Source organism: Plectropomus leopardus, chromosome 2 (assembly GCF_026936395.1).
Source record: "Plectropomus leopardus strain MGB_pleo_1.0 chromosome 2, ASM2693639v1, whole genome shotgun sequence".
In the NCBI taxonomy this organism is placed as follows: domain Eukaryota; kingdom Metazoa; phylum Chordata; class Actinopteri; order Perciformes; family Serranidae; genus Plectropomus; species Plectropomus leopardus.
In genome coordinates, this window is record NC_142177.1 from 17,804,609 (window position 1) to 17,820,493 (window position 15,885).

The window sequence follows — 15,885 nt, forward strand, 5'->3', positions numbered from 1 at the left end:
CCTGTCAACTTGGGGAATTGCTGGCAAGCTACTTAATGGTTTTAAAATACGCTTTCAGTGTTTTCACAGCAGGTCCGGCACCTTCATGAGTGGTTTTAAAGGAAAAAAACGACAACAACATTCTGGAAAAGACTACAGATTTTTCTATCTTGAGCAGTTTGACTTCAGTGTCACCAGTAGGTTTAAAATATTCTGATCTGACAATAAACCCTTGTACTCGTGGCAATGCTGGAATGGCTGTTACTGCAAATGGGTGAACTGTTATGTTAAACAGCATTATCAAAAGCATCTGTGCATTTGCAAACGACACAGGCATCCTTGAAAATCGCTGTTTGATAATGTCTCATCTTTCCCTGCTGTTATACAGTATCTGTTTTCTCTTTGTTGAACATGAGGGAAATGGCAAAACTACATGCTTTTTAACTTCCTCTTAAATTCCAGTTTTGCATTGCTTTGATCCCTCCTGCTGTGTGCTTGTCACTCTTCAAAGCTGATGTGCCCTGCTTTTGAAGGGGGAGAAGAATTCAAATAATCTGATAGGCCATCCACACAAACATCTAACAAAATGACAGAGGAGGAAATGTGAGGCAGGGCATGAAAGAGAGGGAGCGAGCAAGAGAGAGAGAGAGAGAGAGAGAGCGAGAGAGATGGGCTGACAAAATGGAAACAAAATTTCCAATTATGGAAAAATGTGGGACCTCAAGTTTTTGCCAGCCTTCAAACTTTCCCTCCTGCAGAATACAATAACAACCTCACGCGCATGAGTGTGGAGATAAAAAGGGGTAAAAGCTGTCATTTAGTGGCATCATGAGAAGGGAATGGTGCGGATGGTTTTAAAAATAGTCACATAAGAGGTCTGTGAGAGAGAAGCTGTGGAGACCTCAGGTTTAATATCTCTCAAGTGAGATCCACTGACAGCCACCGTCGCACACAGTTATAACTGATACTCATAACGAACAGCCGCGTCTGGGCCTCAGCACACAGGCATACCAGTCCATTATGGATCGGAGACTGCACGGGAAATGAACCAAGCTCCACGCAGCTCTGAAATCCGTTTTTTTTTTTGGTGGAGTTTTTTTGCCTTATACGCCCTCCTTTTCATTTGGTGTGCTCTCCCATTCTCTCTGTGTTTGTGCTGCTGTATCAGTTTGTCTGTCTCTTTCTGTCTCTCTCTCTCTCCGGCACTCCCCTCCACCCATTGCTCCCAGTGGGAGGGAAGCAGCGAGAGTCCCATCAATACAAACGATCCAGAGTCGCCACCTGAGGAAGGTTTTTCTGCTCTGGTACTGACACTTTTATTCAGCCATTCTTCTCCACTTTCTAACACGGTCAATTGAATTGGATCCTTTGAGTTCCTAAAGTTTCCTGAGGTAATGCTTCTGTGAAGTGTATTTGGATTTAAAGATAATAGAGTGAGTTTTTTTCTTGACAATTTAAGGGAACAAAGCTGAAACCCTTTTGGGTAGGATATTTTTCTCCCCTCCAGAGGGGCTGTTTTAATGTCATGTATAAGAGGAAAAGACAATCCAGTTATAGGTGAGTGTGAAGAGAGGCAGGAAGCTTAGAAGGCAACATCTGAAGAAGCCGAGGCATCGTCAAGAAACATCTCTTTTAATGAACACCAGAGCGCATTCTGAATGCTGGCAGCATAAATAACCTTCAAATGAAAGAGTTTGGCTCTCTTTTAAAAAACAAAGTCTTTAGAGGAGAGATATTTTTCATCCTAAGCTCATATGGATCACAGATATCTGGAGGTGGTCCCTAAAAATTCTGACCGCGAACCTTTCCGTCGTTTCTCTCTTGAACTCGAATACCCCGCAACTCCATCCCGCATGTCATTGGTTGTTACCCAGCAGAAAGAAAGAAGTCCCATCGCTCTCACATTTTGTATCTGCTCAAAAATAGATTAGATGCTTTCTCAAGCGCACACTTGTGCGCGCACACGCACGTCACTGCCTCCAACTCAGACCATTAACAAGACAGAGGAATGAAATGTAGGATCGGAAAAAGGGGCAATTAGGAAGAGAACAAATATTAATGGAAGTTAAGAAGTGACTCACAAACCCAATTACAGCATTAGCCAGGCAATTTAGATGAGCTCTGCGAGAGGCGAGAATCCTGTTGAAATGTACCAGCGGTCTCTCTGCATTAACAATGGCATTAATTCCCCTGATTCACAGCGAGAGGAGAAGAATAGAGCAAATACAGCCATTCTGTCTCTTTTATAAAGCAATGGGAATGGAAGAGGCAGAGGCCGCTGTTCTTGTCTTTCCCGCCCCAAACACACCGCAGACCCCCGGAGAGTCTCAACTCGTTAAATAGCACCGTTCTCCTGCTCTACACATGGCTTCCCTATAAGAGGAGGCTAGGTAAACCACGGGTCTTCCATGCATTGAGAAATGTCCCACAAGATAATTAAAGTGAAGACATGGTTGGCTGCTGGAAGGCTGACTAAAGGGAAAGACAGCAGCATAAAGACATATAGATAGATAGAGTTATAGATGGAGAGAGGGGGGCAGTGAGCAGCTTTCTGCTGCTCTTGCACTTTCCACCTTCCGCCATTGTCAAATTGCATCCTTCAACCCGAAGCTGCTGCCACACACTCCCATAGGGGACATGTGGCCCTGACAGCCTGGCCAATCAGCAGCACCCTGAGGCCAGTTGAAAGCCCTTCTGGCATGCCTAAGGCTAGTGGGGTCCAACCAATCAGTTAGAGGCCAGGCTTGAAAGGAGGGCCATGCTTGGCTCAGGGAGCTGCTAAGGCTGCCAATGAGAGTCCAGAGGGGAGTTCGAGTGGCTCAGAGGGAGGCTGCCAGAGGGGTCAGAGTGGACGAGGGCAGACTGACAGTTATTTAGTGAGAGGCTGAGCTCTGTGTCACTCACAACAGCACTCAGCCTTTGTACTACTGGGCCGCCTCTAATGGCACTGTCACCTTCTAATTGTGTGACTGGGGATGCTGAGAATGACAAACAGACACACACACACACACACAAACACACACACACAGCTTAAATACGCAGACAATACATAGAGTCACACACAAATACACAGATACACACCCCCACAGACACAACCAGCAAAGGAAAGGCAATGTGCACAAACACATACACACTCTTTTTTTTTAATGCTGAAAGAGGTTTGTGATTATGGGAAAATTCTCACAAGGCGCAGTATGTAAGACTGGACTGACCTGCACATCCATTAACAGCAAAGGCCCGAGGCTAAATTATATTATACACCTGGTACTTTCCATTATAAATGTATAATATCTGAATATATTTGGTTTACACTAAATTGCTATCCACTGTGTTCACCATAGTTGCTAACTTTGTCTGGCAGCTTTATAGTACTGGATAGCTGAGAGGGGATGTAAAAAAGAGTGCTGAAAGTGAAATCATTAAAGTTGTGGACTATTGAGGGAAAAATAAGCTTAAAGATGCTAAAACATTCTGTATAGCTGAAGGGAACTGCAGAGTTGTGTTATAAATCTCTGTTACTATTACAATCACTCCGTTGTTAATATAACAATGTATTGCTGCAGCTCCAAGGTTTTGTTAAAGCAGCAGCAGTTAAGGAAACAACACTTACTGTGCACATTTTAATTTATCTATATATACAAGGTAACACAGTTTACTATTAACAATAAATGAGATTAAATCAAACAACATTAGCCGGAGCTGCAGGTTGAAATGATGACGTACTTGCTGCAACTTTCCATGTCAAAACACTAGGGACGCTCGACTAATAAAAACGACTAATCTCCACTACGTTTCAACAAAAGGTTAAACTTGGACTAGAAAACAACACAAAGCATAACTTGATCTATAAGGTAAAACACCCTCCGAAAAATAATAATGCATATATTATACAACTATATTTAATCACAAATCACATCTTTCAATAAACAAAACATATTTATGCCCCTGAAATGTGTGGCACTTTGTACTCTGTGCTTTATGAATATTGCACATTATCTGACAGAACATGATGACAGCTAACTAAATTAAATCAAAATACAGCCAAACTGTGCTGGTTTTACAAGATATTATCTTTCTCCCACATTGCACCTTGCTACTTGACGAACAGACCAATGTGTTTTTTTGCATTGCAAATGTGTGCATCATCAACTAATGATTATAGCAACATTTACTTGACTACTTGACTAATCACACACATCCCTAAAAAACAACAAGAAAGCTAAGCTGCAAGATTCCTATACATCAGGGGTATTCAACTAAATATCAAAGAGGTCCTGTTACTAAAATTCCTCCCAGCAAAGGTCCGAACCCCATGATGTCTTTCAAATAAAATCAACAACGTACAATTCCTTATCATTTCAACAATATTCATTGTCAGTTTTTTACAGTTTTAACATAAAGACACGCAATGGCACTTGTATGGAAAACAGACAACTGCCTTTACATAAAATTAGTCCCAGCATAATGAACGTAAGGCCTCCATTACAAGTAAAAGAAAACAGACCATAATCCTTTTGAATGAAAAATATGCCTATTTCAGAAATAGTGCAAAAAGAGTTTTGAACACTTTCTTTTTTCATGTTCTTTTCTACGCCTCTCCCTTTCCTAGGAAAATGAAATTAAGGCCTACATTTCAACATATATCTCAAGTAAAAAGCAGCCCTGCTCTGTGTCTCTCTCTTTAAATTATGTTCTACTTTCCTTACTGTCGAGCAGGCCATATCTGCTCACTTTTCCCACATTTCTCTTTCGCAGTTCTGTGTAGAAAATGTCAATAATTGATCTGATTGGCTCATTTGAGACGGTGAACGTTTACTGTATTAACTGGAGTAGTGGTGCCCGTCGAAAAAAAGAAAAAAACGCTCTATGAAGATTATTGTTCTTAAATTTTAGTACAACTTTTAGCACAACACGGGTCCGAATAGGCTGGCATTTCAGTCCGGACCCGGAGCTTGAGGTCCGCCAGTTGGTGATGCTTTGTATACAGTATACTGTATGTCATGGGTCATAGCAAAGATCTTTAGTCCAGTGCATCAACTTTGCATCAAAAGAGAGCAAGCTCTGAATGAGCAATCAGTAATAGAGCAATAAGTGATAAATGAAATGAATAGTTTTGAGCCTCTATCATCATCTATAAGAGCTAAAAAAATGCATCATGCTTTCTGGACTACCAACAAGATGACATGTAATCTAGAAGGAGGTGGAATTGGGTATTTGGCAGATCTGTTCTGCAGCAGGAAGGTTAGACGGTACTTTAACATGATGAAAAAGTCAAATATGTGGAACAACATTACGGAAACTTTATTCCTAGAGAACTTGTTGTTATTGTGGATGACTCAGCAACAATAACAACAACTCTGGGGCGCACTCTGAGGAAAAAAGGAAGCGAGTGAGAGGTGTCCTGATTTAAACCAGGACGAGACATGTCAAAAAACTGCCTGGTCGTTGCAGTTGAAAGCTGACTCTGATTTTCTATCACAGACAGACGCTGCACATAGACCGGAAAGATAAAGCTGAGTTGATATGTAATGAGTAACTGATAGTATGAAGCAATGATTATTGGCTCTATTGGTAATAACTGCTACAGTATGTAACAACGAGTTAAAGACTGAATTATTAGAGTCATTCTGAGGTATTGAATGGTTATGGTTTATTAAATGATATTCTTTACCTGCTGTCAATAGACAGTGGAAGTGACTTTGTTCATACTGTGCAGCTCAGTCATGAAGACAGTGTAGCTTAATCCAGAACAGTTTTTCACCTTTACCAATAATGCCATGTTTTATTCAGTTTTGAATAAAAATAAATTACACAATATGTAACAGAGCCCACTGCTGTGGCACAGGAATATGGACAGATGATGTGAAACATGTTACTGAAGAAGCGTGGCTCTGTAGTAAAGAGCAGAGAAACTAACGCAAGATCAAATCACTGCAACATTTCAAGTGTGTGAACCCAATTAAACCCCACATTTTTGCTGTTACATAGTCAAACTCATGTTTTGAGATTTTCACACTGTCGTGAAAACATGCAGATATCTTGTAGCTAAGTTTTGACGTTAATGTCAAAATGTTGCCATATTTTAGATTTTCTCCTTGGCGAGGATAAATTCCTGTAAACTTGGGGTAAGCTGACAATTCCTGTCAAACATTACCCTATAGAGAGTGCTTAAAGGGAAACAGACGATTTTCTACCAGCTCTGTGTCATCCCAGTGTGGGCAGATGATTTCGGCAAATGTTTAGCTGCCCCTCTGTGCCGCAAGTGCACAGAGAACCTTGCTGATTTGGTAACGCCATTACTGAAATTCCACTATTTTTTGCAATAACTAGACATGTAACTGATTTTCTTTTCTTTCTTTCTTTCTTTCTTTCTTTCTCATACGGAATGCAATTACAACTCCTGACATTTAAATGGGCTGGTTACTTGTTAGTTTTGTCTTAATCATAGCAGCCTGTTGCTCAGATGTATCCTAGTTATGATCTAATATCACCCTTAGTGATGCACAGAATAAGTGGGCGGCACTCAGCCCCTCTGTCTTGTGTCCGTGTGTGTTGTTGTTTGAGCGAGAGTGACAATGAGAGGGGAGGGGAAGGGGGACTAGTGATTGCAAGGTTTATTAATCACTTTAAGTTAATCAGAGTGCTGCAGGGCTCGTGAGTCAGTCGTTGGCACCGGGCATCAGTAGTCACCTGACCTCATGGTGGCGCAATAAATGGCGTGAATCATTTAATCAATAAATTAGCTCTGAACTGTCATTGCGTGCAATGGCCCACAGTTCAGGAAGTTTGAACTTGCTTTACTGAAAATACAGAGATTATTTTCCCTCCTTGAGATCAAGGACAAATTAGGCCTGTTGTGCTTACAGTCTACGTGCAGGATCTGAATTTTGTCAAGGGTAGTTGCATAAGATTACCTTCAAACTTCTGACAAACAGTTGTCATTTCATTTTACTCTACCAAGAGTATTAAAAAAATGCCTTTTGTTTCTTGTTTTGAAGGCCTATCCAGGCTGCAATAAGCAGGCCTATCAAAACATACCTACTGCGTGATTTTGTTCCACTACAGCTGGATTGTCCCACATGTTCCATTGTAATACTTAAATCATGTGGTTATGTGCTTTAATTAGAGAATTGAAGTAATTGTAATTCAATACGTTTCGAGAGATGTAACTACCAGTTGTTACTATTAATAATTTTCAGTTATTTGCACAACACTGCCCACCACACAACAATGACATAGAGCTGGTTGAAAATACTCACCTTTAACGAATGTATGTTTTAATGTATTTTAAGAGTTAGCACAAGAAAATTATATTAAAAGTGCAGTGTGTGAGACTTAAATGAATTTAGAGGTATCTAGCAATGAGAATTACAGAGTGCAACCAGCTGAGCTCAGGTGATTGTACACTAAAACATACTGATTATATTATATTATATTTGTGCAAATATATCCCCTAAAATCCGACACACTGGACCTTTAAAACTTATGTCTCAACAACAACTGAACTCAGAGTAGCTAATGAATGAGCTAAGACTCCCTGCCAATCCATTAGGTGATATCAGACATGAGATGATTTTGAGGAATTCATACATTCTAACAATAGTTTGGTAAAACGACATATGTTTATTTTGTTTTTTGTCCCACACTATTTCTCACAGCCTCCTTCAGATGAGAAGGAATGGGCTTTCCATGTGGAAACTGAGCTGGAGGAATAAGTAATTGATGTTAAAACAATTTTTTGGTTAAAGAATTATGTTAAGTGTTAAACTAAGATAAATTTGGTCTTGCATAATGTAGTATAACGCTGTACATTTTGTTCTCTTTCTACCTCGTGTGCCCATTTGTTGGTGGTAATACACCCCTACAAACACACACATGTGCGCATGCGCACCCACACACATACAAACTAGATACAATGGATACAATGTATTTCAATGCACAAGGGATGCAATACCACTGCAGACAAAACAAGCGGATCCAAAAAGCATATTACAAGCTCATTATGAGCTGTAATGAATTACACTCTGCAATATGAGGTTGTAAATAAACCACCGTATTTTCATTTTGGGTACTGAGCAAACAGCAATACAGACATTACAATATCATCTAGTGCTCCCACACACACTCACAAACACACACACACACACACACACAAAAGCACCCATACATATATATATATATATTATATGTTTATACATATCACATATATTTGAGCACAGCAAACCAAATTAGAAGACCGACAAGAAGCCACGTACTCCTTCTGTTTCTAAAGTAAGCGTCAAGTTTTCTTCTGCCAGAGAATGGAAAGTTAACTCAAGTGGTGGGCGAACTTTGTTTTTGTTTGTGTGCTTCTGTTTGCTTTTGATGAAATCCCTCTAAATGAGGAGCCTCCAGTCATTCTGACTGTGACACATTCAACACTACACTGTACCCTATTATATTACCCAGGAGCACTAGCATAATGGGCTATTCAAAATAATGAGGTAAACCAAATCATACTGAGCTGGCGCACTTTAATATGCTGGCTCACCTATTCACCTTAGGACCTTCATTTTTCTGCAAGAATGTGAATGTATGATAAAGACTACATATTACAGATATCATTACAGTTTCATTTAGCTTCATGGAAAGGCCACAGAGTCATGCAGAGAGGAAAAGAAACAGCAAGCACAAACTTTTGTCTTTGGTCTCTGCCTTGGCTGTGGAATCACATAATATTAAAATAGCTGTTCACGATGTGCTCAATTATTTCCAGCTCACATTATTTGTTTCCTTGTCCTAACCGTGGGTCAGAGCCAGTGTTTGAGGCCTGGTTAAATGAAAGGAGGGTCTTTTCTCTTCCATATTCAGACTGCTTTCCATCAGTTTTGCCTCATTGGTCCCAGTGTAGGTGCTGCAGGAGACGGTTGAGATGAGAATGCCACAAATGGCCTGAAACTAATGTTGGCCTCCCTCACCCTGCAGATTTACAGCACTCCCCAAAGACTTTGTCTTTTCTTTTCTTTCTTTTTTTCACCAATCTCAGCCTGTCCCCCTTTCTCCCTTTTCCATTTCCCACCCTTGCTGCTATTCAGTTTCTCAAAAGGAGTCCCCATCTATACCTCGGTATCCATTTAACTCTGGCTGTTTTTCAACCTCTCCATTTCCACTGCACTTACATCTGTCATGTCAAATAATATGACGGCAAAAGCTCGGAAGCATATTCCATTTGAGCACAATGGTAAATCAATGGCATCAAAGATGCACCACTTGTGGTTTATCATGACTCAATTGCACATGTCAAGGTGAAAATGGTCAGCAGTGAAATGGCGCTCTTTTACACCGTCAGTGTGTGTGTGTCAGAAAGAGAAAGAGAGGGAGAGGGCAATTCTTCTTTGTTTTAAGGAAGTGAAAGTACTTTTCAGAACCTGAACCAGAATATTACCATCAGAGCTGAGCTGTGATGATGGTGGTGGTAATGTCAGAATGCAGCAGAACATAACCTCAATAGCGCCATAAATATTACATAATGACAAGAAGGAATAAATGAAAAGCTTTATGATCATATGAATTATTATTTATAATTAAATCAGAGAGGACTTTCTTTTGTATATGGAATTGGATTTGCCCGGGATTAATCAAATATCTTACAGCAGCAGAGCTACATTAGCCTCTCATTGTACTCTATGTCATGCGAGCAGCTCTTACTCCACTCCCACTGAATCAAAGGGAAAAACCAGCACCCGCTCCACCACACACCTTTTTTCAGGCATGTCATTTGCATCATTTGATGCTTGCAAAGCCGTAATTACACCCTGAGGGTTAATTGGTCTTTTTAAACCTAGTTGAACCTGACTGTGTGAGGCTTGAGTGCAGAACCACGAGTGAAAGAAAACTCAAAGAGTTTCAACGGCACAGGAGAGCTGCTGTGTCCTGAAATCAAGTGCATAAGCTTTAAAAGGTTGTTCTTGACCACTTCTGAGACCAGTGAGATAAAGCACGAAATCCCCATTGCTCCTGTCCTCTGCTGCCTGTCAGAATGGAGAGTTATGTTGCAGAGAGAGCCAGGGACGGCATGAGTCACATCCCCCATGGTGCACTGCTTTCAGCTATGGCTGAGGGGCTGAGACACACCTTTATTGTGTTCACATACAGTATAGCTGGAAGCAAGATGGAAGATGTTCCCTGACATGCACGCATGCACACACACACACACGGACACACGCACACACGCACGCATGCAGACACACACAAACAGAGCACAAGCCTACCTCGACACTCACATGGCCACACGCACAAAAGAAAACCCTTGAGGTTTAATCCAACCATCTAACACCCGACATGTGAAAAGGGGATAAAAGAGGGGCCATTTCTCCAGCAGGGCAGCACAATTTGGTGCCTCCCCTGACACTGTGCTGCCCCACTGTGTGTGTGTGTTTTGTGTGCGGGTGAGAGTTTCCATGCTTTGGTGGAAAATCTACCCTCTTGCCGACACATCGGTGAAAGGCGATTTCCGTAATCCGGGAGTGTAAGCCTCGCTGTACAAATGGGCGTAAGGGACTTTGTGTGTGTATGTGTGTATATACTGTATATATGTGTGTGTATGTGTGTATCAGAAATGCCAGCAGAAAGCTGCACGTCTGTCTGGGTGTCTGATAAGAGCTATCGAGTGGGGAGAGTTTAGAGTAGCAGCACAGTGCTGAAAGTAAGATGCCGTCATGGGAAACTTGCTTAAGATTTTCCTTATTTCTAATGTTTGTTGTAATCCACCGGTTTAAGTTAGGAGCTGGTTACATACATTTAGTTAGTTTCACTTTCTCTTACTTTGAGAATGACAGAACTGTCAATGGTAGCTAGGCTTCAGGACAAAAATGAATCCTTGTGCATCTCGGGGCCAGATGTATAAATGATGCACAAAAACCATGGTTAACCCTTTAATGCCCACACTAAGAAAAAGCAAAGGGAAGTGTCTGAAACGTCTTTGCATTTTTTATTTCCTTGGGGAAATAATAACATTTATTCATTTATTTCGAACAGACACCACCATTAAAAAAATATATAGACCTCTACTATATTAAGATGTCTATGGTGCTATGGTTGTGATATGTAAGTATACGGCTAGTATTATTTCCACAAATTTATTCGTAATGTTTACCACTGCAATACTTTGAATACATCTCAGAAATGGTGAATAATCATACTGATATGTTTTCTTTCATCAAATACATGATGGAATAACATTTATTCATTCATGGTTGAGTCTGGCGTCAGTAAAAAAAAAAACATACTTACAGAACTATTTTAGCATATATACTGTTCATATAATGGGTTACACAAAATATATCATTCTTAGCAAATGGTCAATTTTAGCTTAGCTTTACTACCTTTACCATAAAAGGATAAATGAACTGTTTGGTGGAGCATGTTTTGAAACAATTACTTGACCCCTTAGATATTCATTTTTTGTAGAGTTTCATAAATCTGCTTGGTAAGAACTGAAACTGAATAAATATGCCTACTATTGAAAATCCCATCACACATGTTTGGGCCCTCGTGTGTGGTGTTACTTTTGTCACTAACCTCATGTAGCAGGTGAACTGAAAAAGCAGACCTATTAAAAACACTGCAATATCTAGTGGATTTTTTTAGCATAACGTATCTGAACCAAATGATGGAGACGGCTTAATCAGATTGAGTTAAATTCAACACATTTTTCATTAAAATGACTCAAAATGTGCTTTACCAAACGGTAGAGCAGAACGTCAAAGGGTTACCATCACATTGGTATTAATAAAATAAGAGGTGTGGTCAGAATCTGTATTTTTCATACTGTTACATACTTCAGACCAGTCATACACACCTTTTTCTCGACACCGCTTTGTGTGGTAGAAAAATGAAAAACTAAAAAAGATAAGAGACCAAAATTAAAAAAAAAACACAACATTATTCTTTTAAACTGTAAGTCAGATTTACGAAGAATTACTTTTAAAATTATGGTTGTCAAGTGCTTCTTTTAAATGTTCCTTTTAATGACTTGCGTACTCAATTGTATTATTTTAATTTATTCTGCACTGGCATTTGTCCTTGTTTGATCATTTGACGTCCCTCAATAAGACGACGGTGAGTCTTTATTTGTGACCCGGACACAGGCTACTGTGAGCCATAAACACAAAAACAATGAAATACCCAGTTGTATGCTTTGCACAAGCCGCTTACGTTCTGCATGCCAAGTCTTACTTCCTGGTTCAGTAGCAGAAATAATAACACATCCCCCTTTCAGCTCTGAGCCAACTACAGGTGTGCTCTCTCCCACGGCTCACAGTCACAGGTAGCTGACATGACGGACGGGCTTCACAGCGTCTAAGCTGACAACTTGTTCACTTCACTGAGCCTCTGGAAATCTCAGTGCTTCACTAAACAGTCATTTTATCTGAACACTCTTACAGATAAGCAGCAACATGAACAGTTAAACAGTCTATTTCATCGATTCCCCTGTGTCTTGTAGCTTTATAAATCATTGGAATATTCAGAGGGAAAAGTCTGAATGTTTGATGATGACGACTTCGGGTTCTATAAATGGCACAGCCAAAGACAGACCCAACAGTGCTGATGTGGAAACATTGTGCTCACCCTCCAATTGCCCCTCGGCTCACTCCGGTGAGTAAGTGGCTCAATTTCGAGCTGTAAAACCCATTTAGCATTATAAACTATGCTATTACTGTTATGTCTGTTACCAGTGTTAGCAGTGTCAGCACAGGTGTTAACAATGTTAACTAATGTTGGCATTTGCAGCTCAGAATGAAGCCACTGACTTAGCGGGGCAATCTAGAGGTAGACCAGAGGGTGGGCACACTGTTGCCTGCTGATCGCTGAATGAGCGTTGCTGATAGCTAGCTAACATTAGCTCCAACCCAACCTGGGTGGTGCGCAGTGTGGAGCGGCCACAAAACCCAGGTGACTGAAGGCTGGGCAGTGGGCATGTTTCCACATGTTAACACAGCTGGCAACCTGTCTGTCAGCAAAGTCAACAGAAAATAAAAGAAAATTAAGATGTTCACATCACAAAACATTAAAATTTCACCACCTTTAAATAGACAGGGCTTTGAAATGCACTTCTAAAGCTCACAGAGGTAATGAAGCGCTAGACTAAAAGGACAGACTTGTATTCAGGGTTCATACAGACAGGAGCGAGTCAAATTCAAGGACTTTCAAGTACTTTTTCAAGCATTCATTTTTATTTCCAAGGATGGAATTGTTTTCTCCAGAAAAATTGTGCTAATTGGTAATGGAGTAAACACACTGTCAGGGCCTAAAATCAATTCATAGTTAATTAACTGCTGCTTAATTACTGCTGATTTACAGCTCAAAACTCATGCAAATGCCTGACGCGTGTTTTGCAGACTAACAAAATGACTATTAACTGGTGTTCACTATCTAATTAGCGCTCAAAAGACATTAGCAAATACTTGCAACCACAGCCATTCTCCGCTTCCTAGTTTAAAACATTGACAAATGGCAGCCTATTGAAAGGAAAATTAACCAAAACTGACATCCCTACTTAAATCTAAAGCATTATATTTCTCTTATTTTAAGTATAGGATTTTTTTGTAGCTTTTTCATGCTGTGCAAACTTTGTATGCGATGTTATGACTGTAAGGAAATGCATTCTGATGCCTCTACTGGAAAACTGACATGTACACAATTATTAGCAACCATCAAGCAAACATTAAATAGAAACATTATTTGCTGCTTTGATTTTTGCAAAATTCCAATTTTTAATCAAAAGCATTCTTTAAACAAATATTAATCTTCAAAAGTGTTTGGGCTCCCCAGCCTCAGAACGATATGGATGTCAGCATCCTCCATCAATTTTATATCTGCTGTAATCTACAAACAGATGTACTGTGATGTGAAAAACAGTTCACCCGCTATATTAACAGGTGTAAGAACGCCACTGAGAGAGAATACTCCTGAGTAATCCTCAGATCTATTCTTCTGAGACCGAGCGTGAAGTACGTATTTGTGTGCTTTCCAAGCAGGGATTTTTTTTTTTTTTTTTTTACCCCCGTCTGCCTGTCTGTGGCGCCCAGAGGCACAGCAGACAAACCACCTGGCATCATGACTTAAATCGGAACAAGAGCAGCATTTTAAGCCTGCTGGGCGTGCTTGATAGAAAATACCACAGTTGTGAATCTCTTAGCCTCATAGTTATTGTAAGAGATATTACTGTATATTTCCCACTCTTCTCTTTTGCCTGACCTGAGTCGGTATTTAGAAACAATATATATATAGGTTGTCTGTCTATCTAAGCTTTTCTCTGCAAAGACAAGTTTTGCGGTGCACCAAACATCAAGAAAAGATGTGTGTGATTTGCCAAAATTACACAAACTGTCACTCACTCTGACAAGCATGTGAGGGAAGGGTCCTCGGGAGTTTTCCGGCACGTTGATAGGCGGGATGACCCAGTCTCTCTTCTGTCGCCTCAGCCCATTGGCCGAGGAGCTCCTCTGGTGTTTCCTGGGAAACTTGATAACTCTGGGTTGGGAGTCCCACACTCTTGACAGCATTTCTTCAATGCCACCCTGAAAAGAAAAACGTACCATATTATGCTACATCTTGCACTGAATAACTTGTTATCATTTGACGAATGCTATTTTGCCACGACAGGTTGGAAGATGAATCTATAAACTGCTGTGAAATGACAAGTTTTCCCCTCTGCTAAAATTGAAACTAAAATACTGGGTGTCATGCTGACAATAAGCCCATTTTGGAAGAGTGGGAAGAGTGACAGAGCGGCAAATACAAGGAAATATAAATAAACATTTTAGTGAATGCTGCTGCATCACATTTCATGGGGCCCTTGGCGAGACACACTCCGCCTGCCTGAGCCATTGGCTAAGAAAGCCAGACCTCCCTGCGGCTACATGGCTGGATTTTTTGTGCTTGTGCTTTGTCTGCATCCCTGCACAGATTCTTCAAGCAGACAACATTATTCTTGCCCGTACCTGTCCTCGCTGTCCCTGCAGAAGACAGAAAATGTGGTACTTTGCCCTGACAGAAGCCTATCATCAGATAAAACAGGAATTGATGAAATACCTGAGTAATAACAAGGGGAGCAGGGGAGAGAAACAGGACGCCGCCCTGCAGTTTGTCCACGCAGCAAACACTCGCTCGCTACACACAAGTCTGGGCCTTTTCCATCAGCATTTTGGCCACACTGAATCAAACTATGCCATGCCAAGTTTGCATTTTTTGTTGCTGTTGTTGTAGTTGTTGTCAGTTTTAACATGCCAAGCTGCCCCACACTGCGTCAGAGATGGACCTTCTATGCGGTAGAGCCAAAAGGGCCTCTGACCGTCTCCAAGTGGGTACCGGTGACGTGTCACCGACCACAGCCAACCCCCAACAACCGCCCTTCTACCCCTGAAACATGTTATGTTACCAGACTCCACTCAACCTTGTGCAGGTTATCAAAGAGAAAGATGTAAAGTCTATGTGTTTTCAGCTCTCAATACTTATGTAACTTCTAACTGAAACTCTCTGAGAGTTTAGTTTTTCTCTTGCATCCTATTTTAATTTTCGATATGTGCTTTATTTTGCCGTTTCATGTTCACTTTCAGCTGCATAGGAGGTGTGCTAAGTTACTGCGGATGAAAACCCAACATTTCTTAATTTTGCTGTTTCACAATAAAAGCTTCCACATAACAAAATTATGGGAGACTTTAATTGTGAAAGATTCTATGGGATGTTTTTAAATGTTTTTATGTGTTAATAAGCAAAAATGTGTTACTTGTTTTCTTCAACAACAACAGCTCTCTTAATACTGCATGAAGGAAAGTAAAAGCAGACAAAACCACAATGAGACATTAGATGATGAGCTGTAGAGAAAAGCCAAACAAAAAAAAGAGAAAGTTAGAAAAAAAAACC

At 40.5% G+C, this 15,885-nt stretch overlaps 1 protein-coding gene across 2 annotated transcripts in view; it reads right to left on the bottom strand.

Moving 5' to 3' along the window:
* The window catches only part of cdh4 (cadherin 4, type 1, R-cadherin (retinal)), a 246,035-nt gene that overhangs the window by 66,184 nt on the left and 163,966 nt on the right, over nucleotides 1–15,885 (bottom strand). For both annotated transcript variants that reach the window (XM_088086834.1, XM_042495320.2), the window contains exon 5: nucleotides 14,358–14,540. In XM_088086834.1, the coding sequence (XP_087942960.1) occupies nucleotides 14,358–14,540 (183 nt within the window). The remainder of the gene's footprint in view (nucleotides 1–14,357; nucleotides 14,541–15,885) is intronic.